General features: G+C 37.7%; 1 protein-coding gene across 9 annotated transcripts in view; it reads right to left on the reverse strand.

Moving 5' to 3' along the window:
• WNK3 (WNK lysine deficient protein kinase 3) overlaps positions 1–25,509 on the reverse strand; it is a 230,693-nt gene that overhangs the window by 184,085 nt on the left and 21,099 nt on the right. For all 9 annotated transcript variants that reach the window (XM_058291562.1, XM_058291565.1, XM_058291564.2 and 6 more), the window contains exons 2-5: positions 21,594–22,248; positions 1,910–2,082; positions 915–1,135; positions 61–218 (exon numbers count right to left, since the gene is read on the reverse strand). In XM_058291562.1, coding sequence (XP_058147545.1) covers positions 61–218; positions 915–1,135; positions 1,910–2,082; positions 21,594–22,130 — 1,089 coding nt within the window. In that variant the 5' untranslated portion in view covers positions 22,131–22,248. The remainder of the gene's footprint in view (positions 1–60; positions 219–914; positions 1,136–1,909; positions 2,083–21,593; positions 22,249–25,509) is intronic.

The following is a 25,509-nucleotide window of genomic DNA, read 5'->3' on the forward strand; positions in this document are numbered from 1 at the left end:
TACCAAATTCAACAGGTAATATGGCAATTTGTGCAGTAAAAAGAATAAAGTTATACCTACACTAGTTACTTTACGATATATTTGAGCTGCATTCTGGCACTCAGAATAAGGGTACTCTGACGTAGCCATTTCCAGCATACACATTCCAAAAGCATAGACATCCACAGATTCATCATAGTGCTCTTCATACATCTCTGGGGCCATAAACTCCGGAGTTCCTACAAAATAGTGCCACAACCACATTTTTATTAAAAAGAAAAATAAACTCAACAAGATCACATTCCCTTTACCATACGGATTACCTGAGTTAATTTCTGCTTCCTAAAAGCAAATTTATTGAGTTTATTTAATATTTACTATATCTATGTAAGGCACTGAAAGTATTTCCTTAACTTTTCCCATTGATAAATTGCAATTTACAATGCTCGAGATTAGATGTTACTAAAACTTGTTTTTACTATAATCCTTTTTAGTTATCCAAATTTTTGTAAAGTGAATTAGCAAATCCTCTTCCTTAAATCCTCAAAACCTTTCAGTAATCTTAAATATATCCCACAAAAGAAATACTTGGGATATCTCTTAAATAAGTCAAAATATTACAGATATTTCAAAGCAAACTCACATTCTAGGCCAAGGGACAGCAAACTTTTTCTTTAAGGGCCAGATAGAAAATATTTTAATCTTTACAGGCCATATAGTCTCTGTCACAACTACTCAATTTTGCCATTGTAATGCAAAAGCAGCCATAATCAATATGTAAATGAATGGGTTTAGTTATGTTCCAAAAAAACTTTATTTATAAAAACAGGTGACAGATTTGGTCCAAAGGCTGTAGTTTGCTGTTCCCTGTTCTACACCTATAGAGTTGACAAATTACTCTTCACTGAACCAATAAACCATAAAATATTAATCACCAATGACACTCTTAGCAAATGATGTGCGCATTAAGGTGGCTAGTCCTAGATCACCAATCTTCACAGATCCAGTGGGTCCCGTGATGAAAATATTGTCACACTTCAGATCCCGGTGAATAATAGGAGGAGTTCTAGTATGCAAGAACTGCAATCCCTTTAATATCTGCCTGCACCAGCTCCTTAAGACCTTTGGTTTCATGACTTTAAATCGTTTTAAGTACCTATACAAAGAAACAAAGACCACATGTAAACAAAGATACACCAAGCTTATGGTATGAGCACTATTAAGGTAAATTATGTAAGCTAGTTGATATTTCATGAAGTTCAATTGCCATCACAGAGTTATTTTTTATTGTCTGTTATGAAAAAATTTGCTATACCAATAATTTTTAATTGAAAAATGAGGTCTTGTCTAAGACCTAGTTCTTAGAGAAACCTAGTTCTTAGATAAGACATCCTACCAAGTTTAGCATTTTTAATTCAAATCAAAAATAATTCTAATCAGAGTGATCCTTTATGAATGGCATCCAATTTTAAAATGAAAATCCTTCTCTCCTTCCTAATAAATGCTTATATATAGTCATCAGAAAGTTTAACTATGAAAATTTTAGTACAAACATGCTAGGAAATAGAAAAAGTATTCTCCACATTTAATGTTTATACCACCAAATTTCAAAATTATACTTAAAAACAAAATGCTATAATTACATAGCATCTTAGCCAAGTCCCCCAACTTTTCATTATCTTTTACAAAATGACATTACCTTATCTGTATAATCAATTCTAGGATATCCCACAAATACTAATTTCTCAACACTGTATTTTCTAATGAACTTCATTAACATCCCATTTTTTATCCTACCCTGAAACATAGCCAGCAGATTCAGATTCTACAAATCCTTTAATCAAGTAGTGTTATTTCACAAACAACTTTTATGACTACTAAAAATCATTTCCAAATAAAAACTCCATTGGCACTATCACAATCAACTTACGTCTTTAAAGTTCCTGAGGTCATTAGTTCAGTCACTAACACAATACATTTCTTTCCTTTTAATACAGACTCCCAGGAATCATAAAATCGAACTATATTGGGATGCTGGAGACCCTTTAACATCTCTGCTTCTTCCTTGAACCTTTGCTGCTCAGATCTGGTTAACTTCCGATCCTAAAATGGAGAAACAAGTTCCAAATATAGACATAGAAATTCTCGTACACATTTCTAAAACCACTCAAATGAGTTACTTATTTTTACTGAATTTTTTTCCTGTCAATTATTTTCCTCAGAGCATATGTAATCACTGATATTCTTTCTTAGTTAGATAGCTACTTTGGCTCATCTTGCACAGCAGTGCAGCAGTTGTTACATTTTATACCTTGAAAAATAGTATCTCAAATAGGTAACAGAAGAAAGTTTCCCTGGGAAAGTTATGTGTTTCCACACCCAAAGGACTATAATGTCAGGGCAAGAATAGTAAAAAATAAGATCCTGAGACATTTACCCTGGGTTAAATTTCTGAATTGCCAAAAATAAAAGTACTCTAGGTTTCCAGACAGAAATATCAAGTTACTAACCATGAAAGACCTTCAAACAGATATTAGACTTCTAATCTGCTACATTTAAATCCTAGAAGTTAAAGGAGCATAGTTTACAGAATTCTGAGGGAGGAATGAAACCACAAAATTCTAAACCCAGAGAAGCCATCAATCAAATTTTATAAAGGAAAAATACTCATATTTCCAGACAAGGACAAACAAAGTGTACCACCTATATACCCTTCCTGAAAATATTACTTGAAGAACTTCAATAAAAATTTGGCAGAATAAAGCAGTTAGAAAAGAAAAGTGTGGCATAGAATATCAGAAACAAATTTCAGAAAGAACTTACAGTTAACCCTAAATAATTGTTGCTAATGTAGCTGGTAAACTTCAATGGACTTTCTAAACATAATCAATAAATAGAATATATATAATATAAAAAGAACAATATGGAATTAAAATTCCAGATTACTTTACTAAAACATAATTAGTAATCAAGGAAGAATAAAAAATATAATCTGTGACTTGTATAAGGGGAGGACAGGAGAGAAATGAGTGACAGAAATTTTTCAGTTTTGATGAAAATATAGGGAAGCATTTTCAAGATCTTGTGGTAGGCAGTGTGTTCTTAGACTTTATACCCAAAGCAGAGGCAAAAAAAAAAAGATAAAATATTAAATGAGACCTCCTCAAAATTGAATAATTTTGCACTTCAGAGGACTTTGTCCAGAAGGTGAAAAGGCAGCCTACTCAATGGCAGAAAATATTTGGAAACCACATATCCAATAAGGGTTTAATATCCAGAATATATAAAGAAATCCTACAACTCAACAATAAAAAGACAATCTAAGAAATAGACAAAACACTTGAATAGATATTTTTCCAAAGAGGAAATACAAATGGCCAAAAAGCACATGAAAAGATGCTCAACATCACTAGCTATTAGGGAAATACAAATCAATAAGATATAATTTCACGCCTACTAGACTGGCCACTATTTAAAAAACAGAAAACTACAAGTGTTAGAGGGGATGTAGAGAAATAGGAACACTTATTACCTGCTGGTGGGAATATAGAATGGTATAGCCAGCTATTGTGGAAGACAGTTTGGTGGTTCCTCATGAAGCTAAGTATAGAATTACCACATGACCCAACATTCCCACTACCAGGTGTATACCCAAAACTCGAACAGACATTTGCACACCAATGTTCATCGCAGCATTATTCACAATTGCCAAAAGATGGAGACAACCCAAATGTCCATTAACAAATGAATGGATAAACACAATGTGGTAAATACATACAATGGAATATTATTCAACCATAAAAAACAATGAAGTCAAAATACATGCGACAACATGGATGAACCTTGAAGACGTCATGTTGACTGAAATAAGCCAGACACAAAAAGGACAAATATTATATGATCTCACAGGGGACACGTGAGGATAGGGAGTGGGAAGTTTAGGTTTAAAGTGTACAGTGTTCGTATTTGGAATGATGGAAATGTTTTGGTAATGGGTGGTGGTGACGGTAGCACATTGTGAATGTGATTAACAGCACTTAAACATATATCTGGGGAAGCGGATGTAGCTCAAGAGATTGGGCTCCCGGCTACCATATGAAGGAGGTCCAGGGTTCAATTCCTGGGGCCTCCTGATGAAGGCAAGCCAGCCTGTGCAGGAAGCTGGCCCGCACAGGAGTGCTGGCCCATGTGGCAAGCTGGCCCAAGCGGAGAGCTGGCACAGCAAGATGACACAATAAAAAGAGACACAGAGGAAAGATAGTAAGACATGCAGCAGACCAGGGAGCTGAGACAGTGGAAGAGATTGAGCAGCACTTCTCTCCCACTCCAGAAGTTCCCAGGATCAGTTCCTGGTGCTGCCTAAAGAAAAGACAAGTAGACACAGACAAATGCACAGTGAATGGACACAGAGAGCAGACAACAGGGGAAAGGGGGTGGAGGTGGGGAATAAATAAATAAATAAATCTTTAAAAAAAATATATATATATATATATGCATGTGATTAAAAGGGAAATGTTAGATTGTATTTATGGTAACAGAATATAATTTTTTTTTAAATCCATGGAAATACACTACATAAACAGTGGTAAACCATAGGTTAAACCACGGACTTTAATTAATAGTACAATTATAAAAATGTACTATCATCAGTTGTAACAAATGTTCTACACCAACGCAAAGTGATGGTAGTGGCGTGGTGTATTGGAATCCTATATTTTATGCATGATTGTCCTGTAAACCCCAACCTCTCTAATAAAGAAAAAAATCTTAAAATACCTTCTACCTAGTCACAGCGTATTATTTTGATCCACTGGAAAATGCTATTTGCTAATATTTTACTAAAGAATTTAACATCTATATTTTTATGTGAGATTAATCTATAGTCTCCCTTTTTGTAGTATATAAGAATTTGGTATTAAGATTATACTGAGTTCATCAAATTAATCAGGGCAAAATAGCTTTAACGTTGGAATCATTTGTCATTTAAAGGTTACCTAGAGGGAAACGGACTTGGCCCAGTTGTTAGGGCATCCGTCTACCACATGGGAGGTCCGCAGTTCAAACCCCGGGCCTTCTTGACCCGTGTGGAGCTGGCCCATAAGCAGTGCTGATGCGCGCAAGGAGTGCCGTGCCACTCAGGGGTGTCCCCTGCGTAGGGGAGCCCCACGCGCAAGGAGTGCACCCCCTAAGGAGAGCCGCCCAGCGTGAAAGAAAGTGCAGCCTGCCCAGGAATGGCGCCGCCCACACTTCCCCGTGCCGCTGACGACAACAGAAGCGGACAAAGAAACAAGACGAAGCAAAGAGACACAGAGAAGAGACAACCGAGGGAGGGGGGGAAATAAATAAATAAATAAATCTTAAAAAAAAAAAAGTTACCTAGGGAAACGGACTTGGCCCAGTGGTTAGGGCGTCCGTCTACCACATGGGAGGTCCGCAGTTTAAACCCCGGGCCTCCTTGACCTGTGTGGAACTGGGCCACGCGCAGTACTGATGTGCACAGGGAGTACCATGTAGGGGTGTGCCATGTAGGGGTGTCCCCGCGTGGGGGAGCCCCATGCGCAAGGAGTGCGCCCTGTAAGGAGAGCTGCCCAGCTCGAAAGAGGGTGCAGTCTGCCCAGGAGTGGCGCCGCACACACGGAGAACTTACACAACAAGATGACGCAACAAAAAAAAGAAAAACAGATTCCCATGCCGCTGACAACAGAAGTGGACAAAGAAGAACAAGCACGCAGCAAATGGACACAGAGAGCAGACAACGGGAGGGGGGGGGGAGTTTGGGGGGAAAGGGAAGAGAAATAAAAATAAAATAAACAAATAAAGGTTACCTAGAACTCAGCTCTGAATCCACCTGTTTCTGAAGCTTTTTTCCTTTTACAATTATGAAAATTATAGGCATAAAGAATTATTAATATACATATTAGCAACCAGATTTGGTGAATTTTGAATTTTAGTATTTTGCCATATTTGCCCCTACCTTTTAAAAGAACAAAATATTACAGATATGATTGAAGCTCTCTAGGTATCTGGCTTTGATAGTATTTCCTTCCTTCCTTTCCCAGAAGTGACCACTATGTCAATTGGTTTTTTATTTATGCAAATTTTTAAGTATTTTTCATTTTATCTATGTATCCATAGGCAATACAGTTTTATAAGATTTAAAACTTCATCTAGGTTATTATCTATATTTATCATTTTGCAAATTATTTTGCTCATTATATTTTTCTATTCATCTATATTGATATGCACAGTTTTAGTTTATTTATTTTTACTACCATATAGTAAGTGTATGACTCTACCACAATTTATTCATTCAGGGAAGTGGATTTGGCTTAACTGATAGAGCATCTGCCTACCACATAGGAGGTCCAGGGTTCAAACCCAGGGCCTCCTGACCTGTGTGGTGAGCTGGCCCATGCCCAGTGCTGATGTGTGCAAGGAGTGCCATGCCACATAGGGGTGTTCCCTGCGTAGGGGAGCCCCACGAGCAAGGAGTACAACCGTCAAGGAGAGCCGCCCTGTGCGAAAAAAAGCACAGCCTGCCCAGGAGTGGTACTGCACATATGGAGAGCTAACACAGCAAGATGACACAACAAAAAGAGACAGAGATTCCCGTTGCCGCTGACAAAAAAAAAAAATGCAAGCAGACAGAGAAGAACACACAGCGAATGGACACAGAGAAGCAGCAGACAATGGGGGGGGGGGGAAGGGGGAGAGAAAAAAGATGAAAAAAAATTTATCCATTCACCTATTGATGGGCATGTAGATTGCCTCAAATTTTTCTCTATTATAAATAACTATTATAAATATATTCTTGGATACGTCTCCGTGTTCTAGTATTAAGGGAAAAAAAGGATCTTAAATTACCTTTCTATGCATCCTCTAATAATAGTTCTATTCAACTTTTCTATCTTGGATTGGGTCCATTTTGGATTTATATTTTGTTTAGGAGTAATCCATTGTCTAGTATTTAAAATTTGTTATCAATGTTAATGGTAGAGTCTAGATGGTGGGCATTATTTCAGGAAAAGTCTTTCAGCTTTCTTCTATATTTGAAATTTTTAATTCTAAAATGGAGAAAATTTGTCATCAAATTTGCTTATCATATTCTTTTATAATTCGTTTAATATTTTTCAGAGCTTGACTATTTCATTTTTGTTACTTTTCTTGGGTATTGCTCTCTTGACTTCATCAGACTCATTAATCACTTTTCAAAGAGTCACCAATATTAGAATTTATGCTTATTTTGTTTACATTTTATTACTTTCAGTTATCTTTATTAATTCCTTTTTTCTTTTGCTTTCTTTTGTTGCTATTTTCCTAATTTCTTAAAGTGAGTACTAAATTCTTTTCTTTTTAGTTATTGTTCATTAATAAGAAAATTAAAGGCATAAATTTTCTTCTTTTGCTGTGGCTCACTGGTTTTTCCAAAATGTGTTCTTTCTCATTGCATTCCAGATAATTTTTGAGTCTTCATTTACTCTTTGGTTGAAAAGTTATCTAGGAGTGTGTTTTTTTATTTCCAAGTAATTAAGAATCTTTTAGTTACTTATTTCATTATTTCCAATTTTACTGAGTAATGCAGAATATAAAATTTCCTTTCTTTAACTTAAGAGTTTTCTTTGGGCCAGATATAAAACCAATGTTTTTAATGAGTCTTAGACATACAAAAACTGTATAATCCCTATTTGAAGGATATAAAGTTCTATATATCCATCAAATAAGACCTTGAGAATTGTATTATTCAATTCCTCTATATTTATCCAATTTTTGTCTACTAGATTTGTTCTATTCTAAAAGAAATGCACTGAGTATATATGTATCCATTTTTCCTTGACTCTAAGAGGTTCTCAGCTTAAATTATTAGCCAAAATGTTTTTGGTGTCTACAGGATTTTTATATATCTTAACTGTACGGTATATTTCATAATATGTTTAATGTTTTAACCTTGCTTTCCTCCTTCTCTGATGGATATTATCATTGCCACTACTGTTTTCTTTGTTTGCCTGTACCTTTTTTTTTTTTTTTTTTTTTTTAAAGATTTATTTATTTATTTTAATTTCCCCCCCTCCCCTGGTTGTCTGTTCTTGGTGTCTATTTGCTGCGTCTTGTTTCTTTGTCCGCTTCTGTTGTCGTCAGCGGCACGGGAAGTGTGGGCGGCGCCATTCCTGGGCAGGCTGCTCTTTCTTTTCACGCTGGGCGGCTCTCCTCACGGGCGCACTCCTTGCGCGTGGGGCTCCCCCACGCGGGGGACACGCTTGCGTGGCACGGCACTCCTTGCGCGCATCAGCACTGCGCATGGCCAGCTCCACACGGGTCAAGGAGGCCCGGGGTTTGAACCGCGGACCTCCCATATGGTAGACGGACGCCCTAACCACTGGGCCAAAGTCCTGTTTGCCTGTACCTTTATTTAAACCTTTATTACGGTTTTAATTATGTTTTTAGTACACAACACATGTGGATTTTGTCTTTTAACCCCATCTGATTGATAGTCTCAGTTTTTTAATAGGCAAAGGCAATGAATCTACATTTAGTGTAGCAAAAAATATATTAATTTTAATCTTTCTGCCTTATTTTATGCTTTTTTTAAAAGATTTATTTATTTCTCTCCCCTCCCCTCCCCGCGCCCCAGTTGTCTGTTCTCTGTGTCTATTTGCTGCATGTTCTTCTTTGTCCGCTTCTGTTGTTGTCTGCAGCACGGGAATCTGTGTTTTCTTTTTTTGTTGCGTCATCTTGTTGTGTCAGCTCTCCATGTGTGCAGCATCATTCCTGGGCAGGCTGCACTTTCTTTCACGCTGGGGGCTGTCCTTACAGGGCGCTCTCCTTGCGTGTGGGGCTCCCCTATGCGGGGGACACCCCTGCGTGGCACAGCACTCCTTGCGCGCATCAGCACTGCACGTGGGTCAGCTTCACACGGGTCAAGGAGGCCCGGGGTTTGAACTACGGACCTCCCATGTGGTAGACGGACGCCCTAACCACTGGGCCAAGTCCGCTTCCCTGCTTTTTATTTTTTACTTTGTTTTCTTTCTTCTTATTAACCTGTTGTTTTTTCTTTTAACTAGTGGTTAGCTTCCCTCTTCTGACACTCAAAATCAAACCTGTTTCTCTGTTACAAGAAAGCAAATTATCAATTCGTTCTCCCTACTGCCTCTATTCCCTACCCACCAAAAACAAATAGATGGATATATAGGTGGGTAGATGGATATGGGTAGATACATAAAACATTTTAAATAATAAGATTTCCCCTCTCTCTATCATACCCCATAGATGAGACATGTAGAAGACTTAGTCACCTCTGAACTGCCCATTCCCCAGCCACTGTAATCCTCCTCCTCCAATGCCTAGGTTTTGCTTACTGGTCTAAAACTAAAAGGATTAAACTGTTATATTTTCCCTTGCATTAAGTCTCTTCTAGGGAAGCAGATGTGGGAGGTCCAGGGTTCAATTCCCAGGGACTCCTAGTGAAGGCAAGCTGGCCCAAGCAGAGAGCTGGCCCACGCAGATGTGTTGGCACAGCAAGATGAAGCAACAAAAAGAGACACAGAGAAGAGACAGTAAGAGATGCAGCAAGTCAGGGAGCTGAGGTAGCGCAAGTGATTAAGCACCTCTCTCCTACTCTGGAAGGTCCCAGGATCTGTTCCTTGTGCCACCTAGAGAGAAGACAAGCAGACACAGAAGAACACACAGCAAAAGGACACAGAGAGTAGACCAACCATATAGAAAAACAAGTTCACTTATCTCCAGTATTGTCAAACAAAGAGCACGTCCTCATCTTGTCAGGACCTGAGCATCAAGTTCTTTGGTTAGTCTATTGCCTTGGCAGGAGCACATGTATTCACCAAACCAGCTTCTGATTATAATTTAGCTTCCCATGTATCTAGCCTACAGATCAACTAGAGGATCTGGCCTAACAGCTATATTCCTCAATTTGAGTCAGCATAAGTCATTTTCCCCCTTCTGTGCAATTTGAACCACAGCAACCCAATCATAAAACTGTTCCTCAGAGGCCCCCACAACAAGGATTGTCCTTCATTAACACCACTAACTGGGGGGCAGCGGACTTGGCCCAGTGGTTAGGGCATCCGTCTACCACATGGGAGGTCCGCAGTTCAACCCCAGGCCTCCTTGACCTGTGTGCAGCTGGCCCATGCACAGAGCTGATGCACACAAGGAGTGCCGTGCCATGCAGGGGTGTCCCCTGCATAGGGGAGCCCCACGCACAAGGAGTGCGCCCCATAAGGAGAGCCGCCCAGCGCGAAAGAAAGTGCAGCCTGCCCAGGAATGGTGCCGCCGCACACACAGAATACTGACACAACAAGATGATGCAACAAAAAGAAACACAGATTCCCATGCCACTGACAACAACAGAAGTGGACAAAGAAGAACACGCAGCAAACAGACACAGAGAACAGACAACCGGGGTGGGGGAGGGAAGGGAAGAGAAATAAACAAATAAATCTTTAAAAAAAAAAACACCACTAACTGGTATCCCTTGAGCTTCAGCAGGTTAATGTTAAGAATATTATTTTTAACAGGGTCCATTTAAGAAATCATTTGTTCTAAAATGGTTAAAAACATAAAAGAATAATCTGTTCAAATAATTAATAGGAAGGGAATTCTTAAATCATGTAAAATGTATGTGACAAATAGAAACTACCATTAGAACACCACTGTAATAATTATTACAGGCAAGGCAACAAATGAGTGCCAAAATCAGTGGGCAATAGTTTGAGCAAAATAGAATACGTGCATAGTCTCAACATATCTAACTAAGATACTTATTAATCACAAAGCAATTTTACAGTAGAGAAAACTTTATAGACACCACCTTAACCAAGTGATCAAGGTTATCATCACCAGTAATATGTGTCAGCATCATATACTCCTGCTATGATGCACTGAGAAGAGTGCATCAATTTTATGATAGTATTAACAAAAATACATAGCCTAACTCAAATCATGAGAAAACATCAGGTGAACACAAACTGAGGGACTTTCTACAAAATAGAATGTCATGAAAAACAAAGGAAGATTGAGGAACTATCATAAATTGGAGGAAGTTAAGGAGACCTAACAACTAAATGCAATACAGGATCCTACATGGGATCCTAGAATAGAAAAAGGGTATCAGGGAAGTGGATGTAGCTCAAGAGATTTGGTTCCTGTCTACCATATGGGAGGTCCTGTGTTCGGTTCCTAGGGCCTCCTTGTGAAGGCACGCTGGCCCACACAGAGAGCTGGGCGGCATGGGAGAGCTGATACAACAAGATGACACAACAACAAAGAGATACAAAGGAAAGACAATGAGAGGCACAACAATCTGGGGAGCTGAGGAGGCTCAAGAAATCTTGAGCGCCTCTCTCCCATGTTGGAAGTTCCCGGGATCAGTTCCCCATGCCTCCTAAAAGAGAAAGACGAGAACACAAGCAGACACAGAAGAACACGCAGTGAGTGGACACAGAGAGGAGACAGCAAGCTCAAGTGGCGGGGGGAGGGGGGGGGAGGAGGAGTAAATAAATAAATCTTGGGGGGAAAAAAAGGGTATCATTGGAAAAGCTGCTGAAATAGGAATAAGTTCCATACTTTACTTAATAGCATTGTACCAATGTTTATTTCTTAGTTTTGATAAATGTTCTCTGGTTAAGATAATATTAGGGGAAGCTAAGTGAAGGGCCCTCAGAAATCTGTACTGTCTTTGCAACTCTTCTGTAAGTGGAAAATTATCTCAAAATAAAAGTTAAAAAAAAGAAAACTATGTAGTAAACAAGTGGTATCCCTGTTGCCCCTGCTCCTAACCCAACTGTTTCCCTCAAACAAACCAATATTTAACATTAACAGACTTTTCATCTTTTTACTGACTCCTATTTTCAAGCCTTCTTCCTACTGACTATAGCTCCTCTACTGCAAGCTTATGAAAACTGACCTGTGCCTGCTTTTGCTCCCCATTATACTCCTAGCACTTAGTACAGTTCTGGCACATTATAGGTAGTGAATATTTATTTGTCAAATGAATAAACAAATGAATGACAGCTGTAGCATACTGTATCCATTTCCTATTGCTGCAGTGTAGCAAATTACAAGTCAGTGGCTTAAAAAACAATACAAATTTATTATCTTAGAATTGTGGAACACAGAAAACCAAAATGGGTCTCACCAGGCTAAAATCAAGGTGTTGGCAAGGCTGCATTCCATCTGGCGGCGCTAAGGATGAATCCGTTTCCTTACCTCTTCTAGCTTCCAGAGGCTGCCTATATTTTTTGGCTCATGGCCCTCTTTCAGCAATCGCATTACTCTGATCTCTGCTTCCATTGTGAAATCTCCTTCCCTGACTATGACCATCCTGCCTCCTTATAAATACCTACCAAGATTAATCTAGGATAATCTCCCTGTTTCAAGATCTTTAAAATAATCACATCTGTAATTATGTTTTTTTTAGGATAAACTCCATGTTTCAAGATCTTTAACATAATCACATTTGCAATTACTTTTTTTTAAATAATTTTTTATTTTTATTTTTTGAAAGAAACTTAAGATTACATAAATGTTACACAAAAAAATATAGGGGATTCCCATATGTTCCATTCCCTAGCCCTCCCACATTTTTCCACAACAGCAACACCCATCATTAGTGTAGTACCTTTGTCACGATTGATGAACACATCTTGGAGCATTGACACTAGGCAATGATTACAGTTTACATTATAGTTTACACTCTCTCCCACTCATTTTTGTAAGTTATTACATGACATACAATGGCCTGTGTCTGTTATTGAAATGTCCTTCAGGACAATTCCCAAGTCCCCAAAATGCCCCAAAATTATACATATTTTTCCCTCTCCCTCCCTTCAGAACCTCCAGTGTCCGCTGCCTCCACATCCATGATAAAAGTTCTTCCATTGCTAGGATCACAACAAGTCTACAGTAGAACAACTGTAAGTCTACTCTAGTCTATCATCCATTCCCCAATCCTGAGGATTCTGGGATGGTGATGCTCACTCCACCTGTAATTGAGAGGTGGCCTATGTCCCATGGAGTAGATGGGTGAGACTCTCTTCCTTACAGTTGCAGACTCTCTCTGTTCCTTGAGATGGTCATTGTCAGTCATCTTCTCCTTGTTAGTTGTCCTGGGTGAATCCAATGAAAGAGTAGGTATTGCAAGCCTGTTGAAATTCAGGGCACAACTGGCACATAGACAGTCCAAAGATTTAATTCTCTTGGACATACAACTATCAACTCTAGTACTAACCATAGGATCAAATAGAGGGGCAGCAAAGCCATGTGTAGGGAAAATACAACTGAGTCTGACTCTATCACACTGGGGAGTGTAAATTCCAAAGTAGGGCCCACTGGCAGGGTGCCAAACTCCTGAGCTATCTGCCCTGCCTATAGTGTCTGGACGTCTCCAGAGCCCTCAGGAGCCCCATGATTTGAGGTAATATTTACTTTGGAAGTCTATGAGTTCCTGCTTAGACATGCCTAAGTGTAACCTCTGAAATGACCTCCCAACTCACTGTGAAGTCTCTTAGACATATAAACTCATTTGTCTTTACCCTTTCCCCCTTTTGGTCAAGGTCTTTTTCCAGTTGCACTGCTAGTTGGTGCTTGGTAGTAATACCTTGGTGCCAGGGAGGCTCATCCCCAGGAGTTATGTCCCATGCTGGGGGGAAGGTAATGCATTTATTATTTTTTTAAGATATTTAGATTACATAAATGTTATATAAAAATATAGGGGATTCCCATATGCCACACTCCCCACATCTCCCCCATTTTCCCACATTGACTACACCCTTCATTAGCGAGGTACATTCATTGCAAAGGATGAATACATTTTGGAGTATAGCCAGTAATCACAGATTAAACTTTACATTGTAATTTATACTATCTCCCACCCAATTCTGTAGATTATGGCAAGTTACAGAATTTACTGCATCTGTCACTATAATGTCATTCAGGACAATTCCTAAATCCTGAAAATGCCCCTATATTATACCTATTTTTCCCTCTCCCTGCACTCAGAACCTATGGGGGACCACTGCCTCCATATCAATGATATAATTTCTTCCATCTGCAATTACTTTTTGTCATGGAAAATAACATACTCACAGGTTCCAGAAATGAGGATGTTGACATCTTTGGGGACCATTATTCAGCCTACCACATGTATCAATTTGTTTTTTTATCTATCAAGCCAATAGTTGCTTCAAAACTATCTCATTGATCTGAGAAAATTGATGCTACCCCCAGACCAAGGCTGTCTCCTACAACTCCCAACTTTTGTCACTTTATAAAAATATTTATATTTGGTTTATACTTAATGAAATTATATGATTGGTTTTTAAACAAAGAGACTAGAACATATATATTAAGCACGCTTTATCCCTACCTTCACATAGTCACTCCTTTCCCATGTGTGTATTCTACTTTTAGGACTAAATCTCATGAAACCAATAGGAAATCAAGCTGAATAATACTCTTTGGGGTGTGTCTATAATGTAATGAATCATTTTCTTGTGGGCTCAAACAGAATCTGGAAACATTGCCAAGAGGATCATAACAACATTATTTTAAGAGAAAGAAATGTTTCCCACAGTGAATACTCTGAATAATATTTACTCAAGGAAGCAGACATGGCTCAACTGATAGAGCATCTGTCTACCATATGGAAGGTCCAGGGTTCGATCCCCAGGGCCTCCTGATCCATGTGGCGAGCTGGCCCACGCACAGTGCTGCCGTGTGCAAGGAGTGCCGTGCCACACAGAAACACTCCCATGGAGGGGTGCCCCATGCACAAGGAGTGCGCCCCACAAGGAGAGCCACCCTGTGTGAAAAAAGTACAGCCCGCCCAGGAGCAGTGCCGCACACAGGGAGAGCTGACACAGCAAGATGACACAACAAAAAAGAGATGCCATTTCCCAGTGCCGCCGGATAACGCAAGCAGACACAGAAGAACACACAGCGAATCGACACAGGGAGCAGACAGCAGGGGGGAAAGGGAGAGAAATAAATAAAATTTTAAAAAATAATAATAATAATATTTACTCACAAACAGAAATTCCAGTATCTCTTTATAAAAAAAAGACATTACTTTTTCCTTTATTGGAAATTCATCTGTTTTCACATTCTTTTCTAATTCTACCTTCACAATTATATGTAGGGCTGATATCCAGAACTATTTTTTTCCCCAAAGTGTTTTTAGATGATGAATGAAAATAAAATGGAAGCAAGTTTCTCCACAATGTTGGCAGATGCATCAGATGTATAAGTTAAGTGTCGATTTTTAAGCTGTGAATTTCACTACATCACTTTGAACATATTCACTATTATAAGGAAAGGGTATCAGAATCCTCAATTAACATGTCAATCTGCTAGTCTATGGTATCTTGTTTTGGGGGGAGGGGTAGCTTTCTTTTCATTGTTAATTTTGCTTCAGTTCAGACATTATAGCTAGAGTTGATAGTTGTCTCCCTGCTATTTAATGGAAGCCCATTTAACTATCTGTATAAGAATCACATACCTGACTCCACAGTGAAATTTATGCTAGATATTAATATAAGCACATTCAAATAAATTTTTGAAACAAAGAACAAAAATTTTCAGAAATCTATGATGTTCCTTCTTTAGAAAAATAGCCCCATTACATGAAAACTAAGTTCCATCAAGAAAACAAATGATGACTTGGGGCTTGAGTAGCTGTACGTGGATATCAGAGAAAATGGCCAAGAACAAATTAAGGGGGCAGAAGTCCAGGAATGTACTTCATATAATCAACCAAAAACACTTTAAGACTAAAAGCAAAGCAAGCCCAGTTATTACAAATTTTAAGAAGATAAACATAGTGCATGATGAAAAAGTTAATGGAGTAAATAAAGCTTTTATAGATATACAAAAGGAACTTTCATCTTCCTCAAAAGTCCTTTCCCTTGAACCTCTGCAGAAACAGCCAATTTCTCAGCAGCATGGTAAAAACAAGCCAGTTAATGTTGATGAGGCTACAAGATTAACGGCTCAGTTGTAATACAATGGTGATACATCAAATTCCCAAAAGAAGAAAAATAAATTAAATGTTTTATACAAAAAAAAGAAAAAGAAAACAAATGATAAATGTCCTAGTGGTCATGTTTCCAAGTGTAGAAGGAGAATGCTATTGATTCTCAAGTTGTTAGTAGAGCAGGAAATTATTACAAATTCCTGAGTGTTACTAAACAGAACTTTTCAGTTAATACCCGACCAGGTCTTTCAACATCATGAACTAACATAAACAGTCCTCTAACAAGCACTTATGACTGATAACTTTCATTCACAGTGATTTGCCTAGTTTAAAACAAAAGTCAAAGTCTATAAAACAAATATGACAAACTGGTGAAATGTAGGTGTTTATGGTCAAATCCTAAATCTGACCTATATCATAAGGTATGCTGGTTTGTTTAACATTCCGGAAACCAAACATCAACAATAAAATCCATCTTTCCTGGCTCTTTGCACTGCCGTGAGGTCATTCTATTCTAAATGAATGGATGTGGGGCTTTTAAGATTTGTTAAATAAGGCTCGACCATCCACAAAATGGGGGTGGACATGCCATCAAAAGGAAGAGGGTATTAAAACTTCTTGTTAACTGTGAATTTCAAATCAAAACTATAAAAATAAAATTAAAAAATGAAAAGAACTGCCTAATTTCAGGAGAGGATTAAACAAGAGGTGGTATAAGTGCAATATAATATAGTTCATATATTCTAATGCTGTCAATAAAAAAACATATATTAAGTTTATAAGAAAACGAAAGTATGGATATATCAGTAATAATTGTGTGTGTGTGTGTATATATATATACATACATAGTCAATCCTCACTATTCACAGATTCTATATTTGTGAATTCACCTACTCACTAAACTTTATTTGTAACCTTCAAATAAATACTTGTGTCACTTTCACAGTCATTTGCAGACATGTGCAGAGCTGTGAAAAATTTGAATCACCCAATGAACACATTCCCAGCTGAGGATGAACAAGGTGGCACTCTGCCTACTTGCTTCAGCTCTCATACTGCAAATGAGTGGGCTTTTCATGGTATATTTAAGCACCACATTTTTCACATTTTTGGTGCTTTTTGTTGATAATTTTGCTCTTTAAAATGGTCCCCAAGTATAGCACTGAAGGGCTGTTTAGTGTTCCTAAGTGAAAGAAGGTTGTGATGTGCCTTATGGAAAAAATACATGTGTTAGATCAGCTTCATTCAGGCATGAATTATAGTTCTGTTGGCCATAAGATCAATGTTAATTAAGCAACAACTTATATTAAAATGAGGTATCATTAAATAGAAACACACATAAAACCGGTTATATATTGATGGGTTAATGCTGTGACCAGAGGCTTACAGGAAGCTAACCATGGATTTCCCCTAGGAGCAATGGTTCAGTATTCACCAATTAATTGTTGGCATACCTTTTTAGAACATAATTATACTGTGAATAATGAGAACAAACTATATACGTGTATATAAATAAAGATTGGAGATAATCTAAATAATATAAATACTGCTCACTGGGATTTTTTCTATAAAGTTGTTTAGTTATATGATAAAGAAGGCTTTATGGAAGGAAAAAGAGAAATTATAAATTACAGATTGCATAGTATTCAGTAAAGTATTTAAAAGATGATGTCCCTTATGCTTCTGGGAATCTAAATAACCTAGTTTTTCTTAATTCCAGAGGATGAGGCAATATGCAAAACTTATCAAATGAGTCCACTAATTCTTACATTCCTTTCAGATTAGAAAATTGCACTTGATCTCTTTATAAATTAAAATATATCTTATATATTTATAATGTTTGCTGGACATGAGAGATTCCCAAATCATAGCTAGAGTGCATAATTTGCAAAATACTTGATATATCTTTACTATGTACTCTACTACCAAGTGTATGGAAATTATCTCCCCCATGTGCACTAAAAGATGAGTCTTACCGATGTCACAGTGCAGAGGTAAAATTAAAATTTATGTAATTTTCAATATATATACAAGGGTTGTTCATTACAGCCATACCTATAATAGTGAAATTTTGGAGAAAAATCTAAATGTCCAACCATAGAGGACATGTTAAATAAGTTATAAGATAAACTTACAATGAAATACTAGGCATATATTAAAAATTGTTAAAATGTACAATTAATGATAATGAAAAGATGTTCATGATAAATGGAAAAACATTACAAAACTTTATAGTATGATATCATTTGGGGGGGGGACATACAAACTTTCATATATACATTCATGCAAAAGAAAAGTCCAGAAAGATATAGTAAACTGTTTAAAACATTGTCCTCAAAGTAGTATAATTTCTTTGATTTTGTATGTTTGCTTCCCAAGTGCAAAAAGGCTGTGATGTGCCTTACAGAGAAAATACACACACATGTGTTAGGTAAGTTTTATTTAGGCATGAGCTATAGTGTTGTTGGCCATGAGTTCAATGTTAATTAAGCAACAACATATATTAAAATGAGGTGTCATTAAACAGAAACACACATAAAACAAGGGTGAATTTGATGTTTGCTTATCTGTATTGCCTAATATTTCTACTATGACATATATCTTATAAAATTCTTAAAGAGTACAAAGGATGAGATGACAACCAAGAAAACCCCACATATGCACACACCTTTCAAAGACTATTACAATGGCCTGACCATTAACTTGCTTTCAAGAGAGTGGTCAAGGAACTTCTTACATTAGAACCACTTAGAAAACTTGTTCAAATTGCAAAGCCTTGCACCCCACCCAGACTTACTGAATCAGAGTCTCTGACAAAAGGCCCAGGAATCTGCAAAGGAAGCAAACACTGACTCGTACAGACAGTAAAGTCTGGAAACCATGGTGTTCAATAAAAAGCTTCCTAGAAACGCGGGGACCTACACTGAATTTCAATCTAATTGAATAGCAGCAACCTACAGCAAATTCAGAAGGGGGGAAGTCATGCTATTATAAACATGCAGGGGGAAGCAGATGTGGCTCAAGAGATTGGGGCTCCCATCTACCATCTGGTGGTCCAAGGTTTGTTTCCCAGGGCCTCCTGGTGAAGGCAAGCTGACCCATGCAGTGAGCCGGCCCAAGCGGAGAGCTGGCCTAAGCAGAGTGCTGGCCCACAGGCAAGCTGGCTCGAGCAGAGTGCTGGCCTGCATAGCAAGCTGGCCAGAGCAGAAAGCTAGTGCAGCAAGATGATGCAACAAAAAAAGACACAGAGGAGACACAATAAGAGATGCAGCAGACCAGGGAGCTGAGGTGGCACAAGAGATTGAGCACCTCTCTCCCACTCTGGAAGGTCCCAGGATCGGTTCCCAGTGCCGCCTAAAAGAGAGACAAGCAGACACAGAAGAATGCACTGTGAATGGACACAGAGAGCAGACAACAGGTGAGTGATGGGAATAAATAAATCTTAAAAAAAAAACACACAGGGAAGCAGATGTGGATCAAGCAGTTGATTTCCTGAATACCACATGGGAGATCCCAGTTTTGGTTCCCAGTGCCTCCTAAAGACAACAAGCAAGACAAGCTGACATGATGGGCTGCAGTGACCTGATGCAATAAGATGATGCAAAGAAGACACACAAGGAGGAAAACACAATGAGAGGCCAACAAACAGGGAACAATGGTTGCTCAAGTGACTGGGCACCTCCCCCATGGGAGGTCCCAGTGCCTCCTAAACGAAGACGAACACACGATGAACAGGCACAGAGAGCAGACAGCAAGCACAAAGAATGAGTGGCAGAGGAGAAATAAATAAATCTATAAAAAATAATAATTAAAAAATAAACATGCATACCCACACACACAAGAGACCAATGGAATTTGAAACGACAGAAACAAGACCACATTAGCTGCTGAGTTTAATGCTACATCAAGTGGGAGGCAGTAGAATACAAGGAAAGGAGGACAGAGGTAGGATGTTAAGGTAGAAAAGAAACAATCAGAACCAACATGACTCAAGGGCATACCTGGATTAATTAGGAATTTCCACAGCAACCTTCCATAGCTAAGTATGAGTCTCATTTCATACGTGAGTAAACTGAGACTCAGAGCGGTTAAATAACTAGTCCAACGTGGCATAACTACTAAGGAAAAGGACCACAATTTGAACTCTGGTATTCTAACTTGAGTGCCTGCTCTTTCCAACGAGGAAAGCACAGCACTCTGTGATCAAGAGCACAGGCTTGGGAGGCATAATGTCTAGATTTGATTCTAGCTCCTGTCACCCACCAGCTGTGTGATCATGGGCAAATCACTTGCCCTCCCTGGGCTTTGCTTTTCCCATTAGTGAAATGGTGATGATAAAAAGAGCATCAAATTCTCACAGGACTGTTATGAGCATTAAACACAGGAGTTTAAGTGAAGCACTTAGGAGGTCGTAAATGATCCATAACAGTGGCTAGTGGAGCATAGAACAATAGAATATCTTAGAACAAGGTTTAGCAGCTAACACACCAAATTTACTATAACTCTCTGGGCCCCAGTTTTTACCTCTATTCTAAGGTCCCTTCTAGTTCTTTTAAAATGACAATAACAGGGAGTAGATGTAGCTCAAGTAGTTGAGCACCTTCTTCCCATGTATGAGGTCCAGGGTTCGATCCCCAGTACCTCCTAAAAAAAAAACCAAACACACAAAAAACCAACTCTCATTGGGAAGTGGATGTAGCTCAGTAATTGAGCACCTGCTTCCCATGTATGAGGTCCTGGGTTCACTCCCTGGTACCTCCTAAAACAGAAAGACAATAAAAACACAACAACAAAAGAAAAACAAACCTGTACTTTGATATATCATTCTTCTATTTTAATTTTAAGCATCTCATGTGAACACTGACCATTTCTCATGAACTGATTGAGGTCACAAAAGTTTTCCTTGTATTTGACCTATATCTGTCTGAAATTATTCTTATTATAACACCTTCTATGACATTCTGTCCCCACTTAGTATTTCATTATTTTAATAAAATACTATATAAACATTTACTATGGAACCAAATAGCTAAGAAATTTAACCTTTCTCCTGTTACTTTCATTTCTCCTTTCCAAATACATTCCAGTTGACTAACCTCAGTAGATTCTGGTGATTATTTCTTCCAGAGATCATCTTGGAGGCAAACTCAAAGGCATAGGGAGTTCATATCAATAGAGATCCTCCAGACAATCAAGAAATAACCTTTCCTGCTCTGAAAAAAAATTACATGAACCCAAACAATTTTGTTGAAAAAAAAAGAGAAAAGGTAAAACAAATACTGACTATATCCCTATTATTGTATTAGTAAAACAAGCAACCCATAAGGGCATTTACTAAAAAAAAATTACTAAAATCTTTCAAAACAAGAAGTTAACAATAGTTTCAGGTAGTTCCTAAGTTAAATAAATTAAGATCACTTTCCCAAAAGAACCATGATGGATTTTTATTCCTTTAAAACAGAGGAGAAAATAACAGGAGAAATAAAAGATTGGCATTAATGCCAACAAAGATCTAGAAAAAGAGCATCATTTGGGGGGATGGGATAAACCCTCCATTTTAATCCTGGATCACTCAAAAGGTTATGCCAGCTAAAACTGGAATTTATTAAGACCAAGATTATATACTCACCTGCAGTTCACACCAAGCAACCTCAACCCATGTTTCAGTGTCCAATCCTTTATATACTGTTTTAAATGCTCCTCTTCCCAGCTCTATGTCAAATTTCAGGAACCTGCCACTAGGAGAAGTAGCTACGGCTTTCATTTCTGCTTCTTCTTCCATTTCCTTTTCATTTTTTTCTTTGAAACAATCTTTTGAGGATTCTGAAATTGCCTTTGAACACTGTTCATACTTAACTTCTTTTCCACCTCTCAGTACATTTGTAGGAAGTTTATCTACTCTTAGAATATTTGTTGCAGCCTTTACTCTCTCATCTTTGGGAGAAGATTCAGAAACTTTGTCAGATTCCATCATCTCAACACTCTTTCGGAAAAATCTCTTCTTCTCCACAGTTTCACCAGAAGCAGAGAAGGTACTGTTTCTTGCCTTATGTTTAGCTTCCACTGTTAAAGTCATAGCAACCTGAAGGACTCTGTTTTCCAATGAAACTCCATCAGGTTTCTCAGAATCATCTGTGCTAGCTGGCTCCGCAGAATCAGTAGCCATTGTAATTAAGGTTGGCACTAGAATTTTTCCTTTTCCACTCTTTAGCCTAGTTACATCTCAGGTATCAGAATTATTAGAATGGACTTCCTTTTATGTGGTCTTATATTTCCATAGCAACCTGAAGAGAAAAGAAAAGGATATTTTAAAATCACCCCACAAAGGAAATCATTAAGAAGAAAACAAGTCACCTGATTTTTTAATCCTTTTTTTTGTTGTTGTTAGTAAGAAGTTTATTCCTTTTTCTGTCCAATTTTACCAACTAGCAGACTCCAGGGACTATGTCTTATCTTGTTTACCATTGTAGGCCCCAGTGCCGAGTATACTACTTGGCATATAGCTCAGTAAGTTTCATACTGCATGAATGTTGATTAGGAACCTAGTTTTTAGCCTCATCTATCAATTCATGAATTCAAAACAAGTATCCAAACCCTGAGTTCACTTAGTTATAAACTGACACAAAAATAAATAAAACAACCACAAAATTTCCTAGCAAGTGATTTTTTTTGTCTAAGGTTCTAAAATGAATTCAATAGTAGGTTTGACTAATACAAATACTTGTTTATGAGCTTTCGTTTAGATTTTAACGGAAACGATTATCAAATATACATACACTTAATTACAGAAACTAATCAAGTATTCTTTAAATAATGAAAAAAATATGAATATGCTTTAGTTAAAAAAAAAGAAAAGGAAGACTTAAAAACATCCATCCTTTAGAGTCAACAATTGTACTTACAGGAATTTGCCTTAGAAAATAGTGAAGAATCTGTGCAAAGATTTAACTATAAAAACTTTCATTATGGACCTTACAACTTGGAAAAATTGTAACCAAACATAAGCCCCAGAGAAGTTTAAATTATGTATCTCACAATGAGATAAGATAGCATTAAAAATAACAGAAGTTTTTAGTGAGATGAAAACACGTTCTCTAAATATGGTTAAATGGGAAAAGGAATATTTACAAGCCTCCATTTTAATATACATGCATATAATGCATACATAATATATGCATTTGTGTGTGAATACATGAAAAAACTAGAAGGGTTATTAACTCTGAATAGTGAGTGAGATTATAGGCTTTTGTCTTCTTTCTGCTTTTCGGTATTTCTGCATTTTCTAAAACTTTCCACAATGTATGTGTGCTACATCTGTATATAAGGAGCAAAAACTTTTCAAGTGAATTGTCAAACCACCAATGAGAAAACTGTTTCCTTTGCCTCACAAAGTTAAGCCTATATACCTGTTTTATGTTATGGGCCTTAGAGGGCACAATTTGTCAGAAAGACATATTAAAAAATGATATCAAACAAAAATACACAGAAATATCAAATTAGAAAAACAGAAAAATGGAACAAAATTAGGAGAAATCCCAAAATTTTTCTACAAATTTAATGCAAATCTTATCAAAATCCCATCTGGTTTCCTTCCAGAAATTGAAAGCTGGTCCCAAATTCATGTGCAAATACAAGGGACCCTGAATAACCAATCTTGAAAAAAAAAGAAAGTTGGAGAACTCACACTTCCAGATTTCAAACTCTACTATAAAGCTACAGTAATCAAGACAAGATGGGACTGGCATATGGAAAGACATAAAAATAAAATGAATAAAAATTGAAAATTCAGAAATAAACCCACATATTTATGGTAGATTTATTTTCAACATGGGTACTAAGACCATTTCAATGGGGAAAGAAAAGTCTTTCTAACAAATAGTGCTGAGAAAACTGGATACACACATGTAAAAGAATGAAGTCAGACCATGTACCCTCACACCATATACAAAAATTAACTCAAAACAGACCATAGATCTAAATGTAAAACTATAAACCTCTTGAATTAGGCAACAGTTTCTTAGATATGACACCAAAAGCATAAGCAACAAAAGTAAAAGATAGACACATGCACTTCATCAAAAATAGGGGAAGACAGGCCAGTATGTCAAGCCCTCAATGTTGTTGCAAGTAACTATGAATCTTGTTCTTCAAGGAGTGAAGCTTGGTGGTTACCGTGGGTCCAGACGGGAGGGAGGAACAGAATAGATGGAACAGGGCATTTGGGGACACTAGACTTGTTCTACATGATCTTGCAATGATGAATACAGGCCATGTTAAATTTCGTCAAAATTTATAAAAGTGTGTGTATCAAAACATAAACCATAATGTAAATAATTGACCATGTTTAGTAGCAATGCTTCAATATTTGTACATCAATTATAACAAATGTACCAACCTCATGCAAAATGTTATTAATAGGGGAAAGGGGAAAAGGGGGAGGATGTTGGGTATATGGGAATCCCCTATATTCTGTATGTGACTTTTCTGTAACCTAAAGTTTCTTTGAAGATAAAATGAAAAAATAAGACACTGGGAGAATATATGGAAGAAAACGTCACTGTACATACAAGCCAACAGATCTTACAATAGTGAAAAACATAATGCCAAAATTTTCAAATTTCTTTTTATTATTCCTTTTATGATTTCAAATTCTTTTTAAATTTTTGTATTTTATTTTTCATTTTTAAAACTATCATTATTATATCATTTTCTTATTAATTTTATTTGGTTATTTTGTTGGCTTCATTTTTGAAGAAGTTTTGGATCACAGAAGGGTTACAATTGTGGCAGGGGAAGATCACTGAGCATCAGTGATAGGTGATGCATGGGAGGAGATTCACCTGGGGCAAACCTATAAGGCATATGAACAAGTTCAAGTGTTCATGGGGCATTGTCACAGTGGGTGGAGATTCACACAATAACTGAAAGAATATCCAATTCCCATCCTGGGGAGTTCTGCCATTCTCTAATGGGACAGCAAGACTCCCCCGCGTATAGGGGCAGTGACTAGTGAAGGAGAATGGGCCTTTGATGGGCCCTTGATATTGATGACTGTACTTATTAGCCTTTTCTTTTGAAACTGAAACTTAGTCTAGTATTATAGGTTACTTAAGAGTTACCTCCTGAGAGCCTCCTTGTTGCTCAAACATGGCCTCTAAGCAAAAAACTCAGCATATAAATGCATTACCTTCCCCCCAGCATGGGACATGACTCCCAGGATGAGCCTCCCTGGCACCAAGGGATTACTACCAAGCACCAACTAGTAATGCGACTGAAAAAGACCTTGACCAAAAGGGGTAAAGGGCAAAGACAAATGAGTTTATATGGCTAAAAGACTACAAAGTGAGACAGAAGGTCATCCCAGAAGTTAGGCTTATACACTTCTCAGTAGGATCCCATCGACTGCCACAGTAAATATTGCTTCAAATAGCAGGGCTACTGAGGACTCTGGAGACATCGACACTATAGGAATGGCAGACAGCTAAGGAGTTTGGCACCCGACCTGTGGGCCTTACTTTGGAATTTATGCTCCCCAGTGTGACAGA

Source organism: Dasypus novemcinctus, chromosome X (assembly GCF_030445035.2).
Source record: "Dasypus novemcinctus isolate mDasNov1 chromosome X, mDasNov1.1.hap2, whole genome shotgun sequence".
Classification (NCBI taxonomy): Eukaryota; Metazoa; Chordata; class Mammalia; order Cingulata; family Dasypodidae; genus Dasypus; species Dasypus novemcinctus.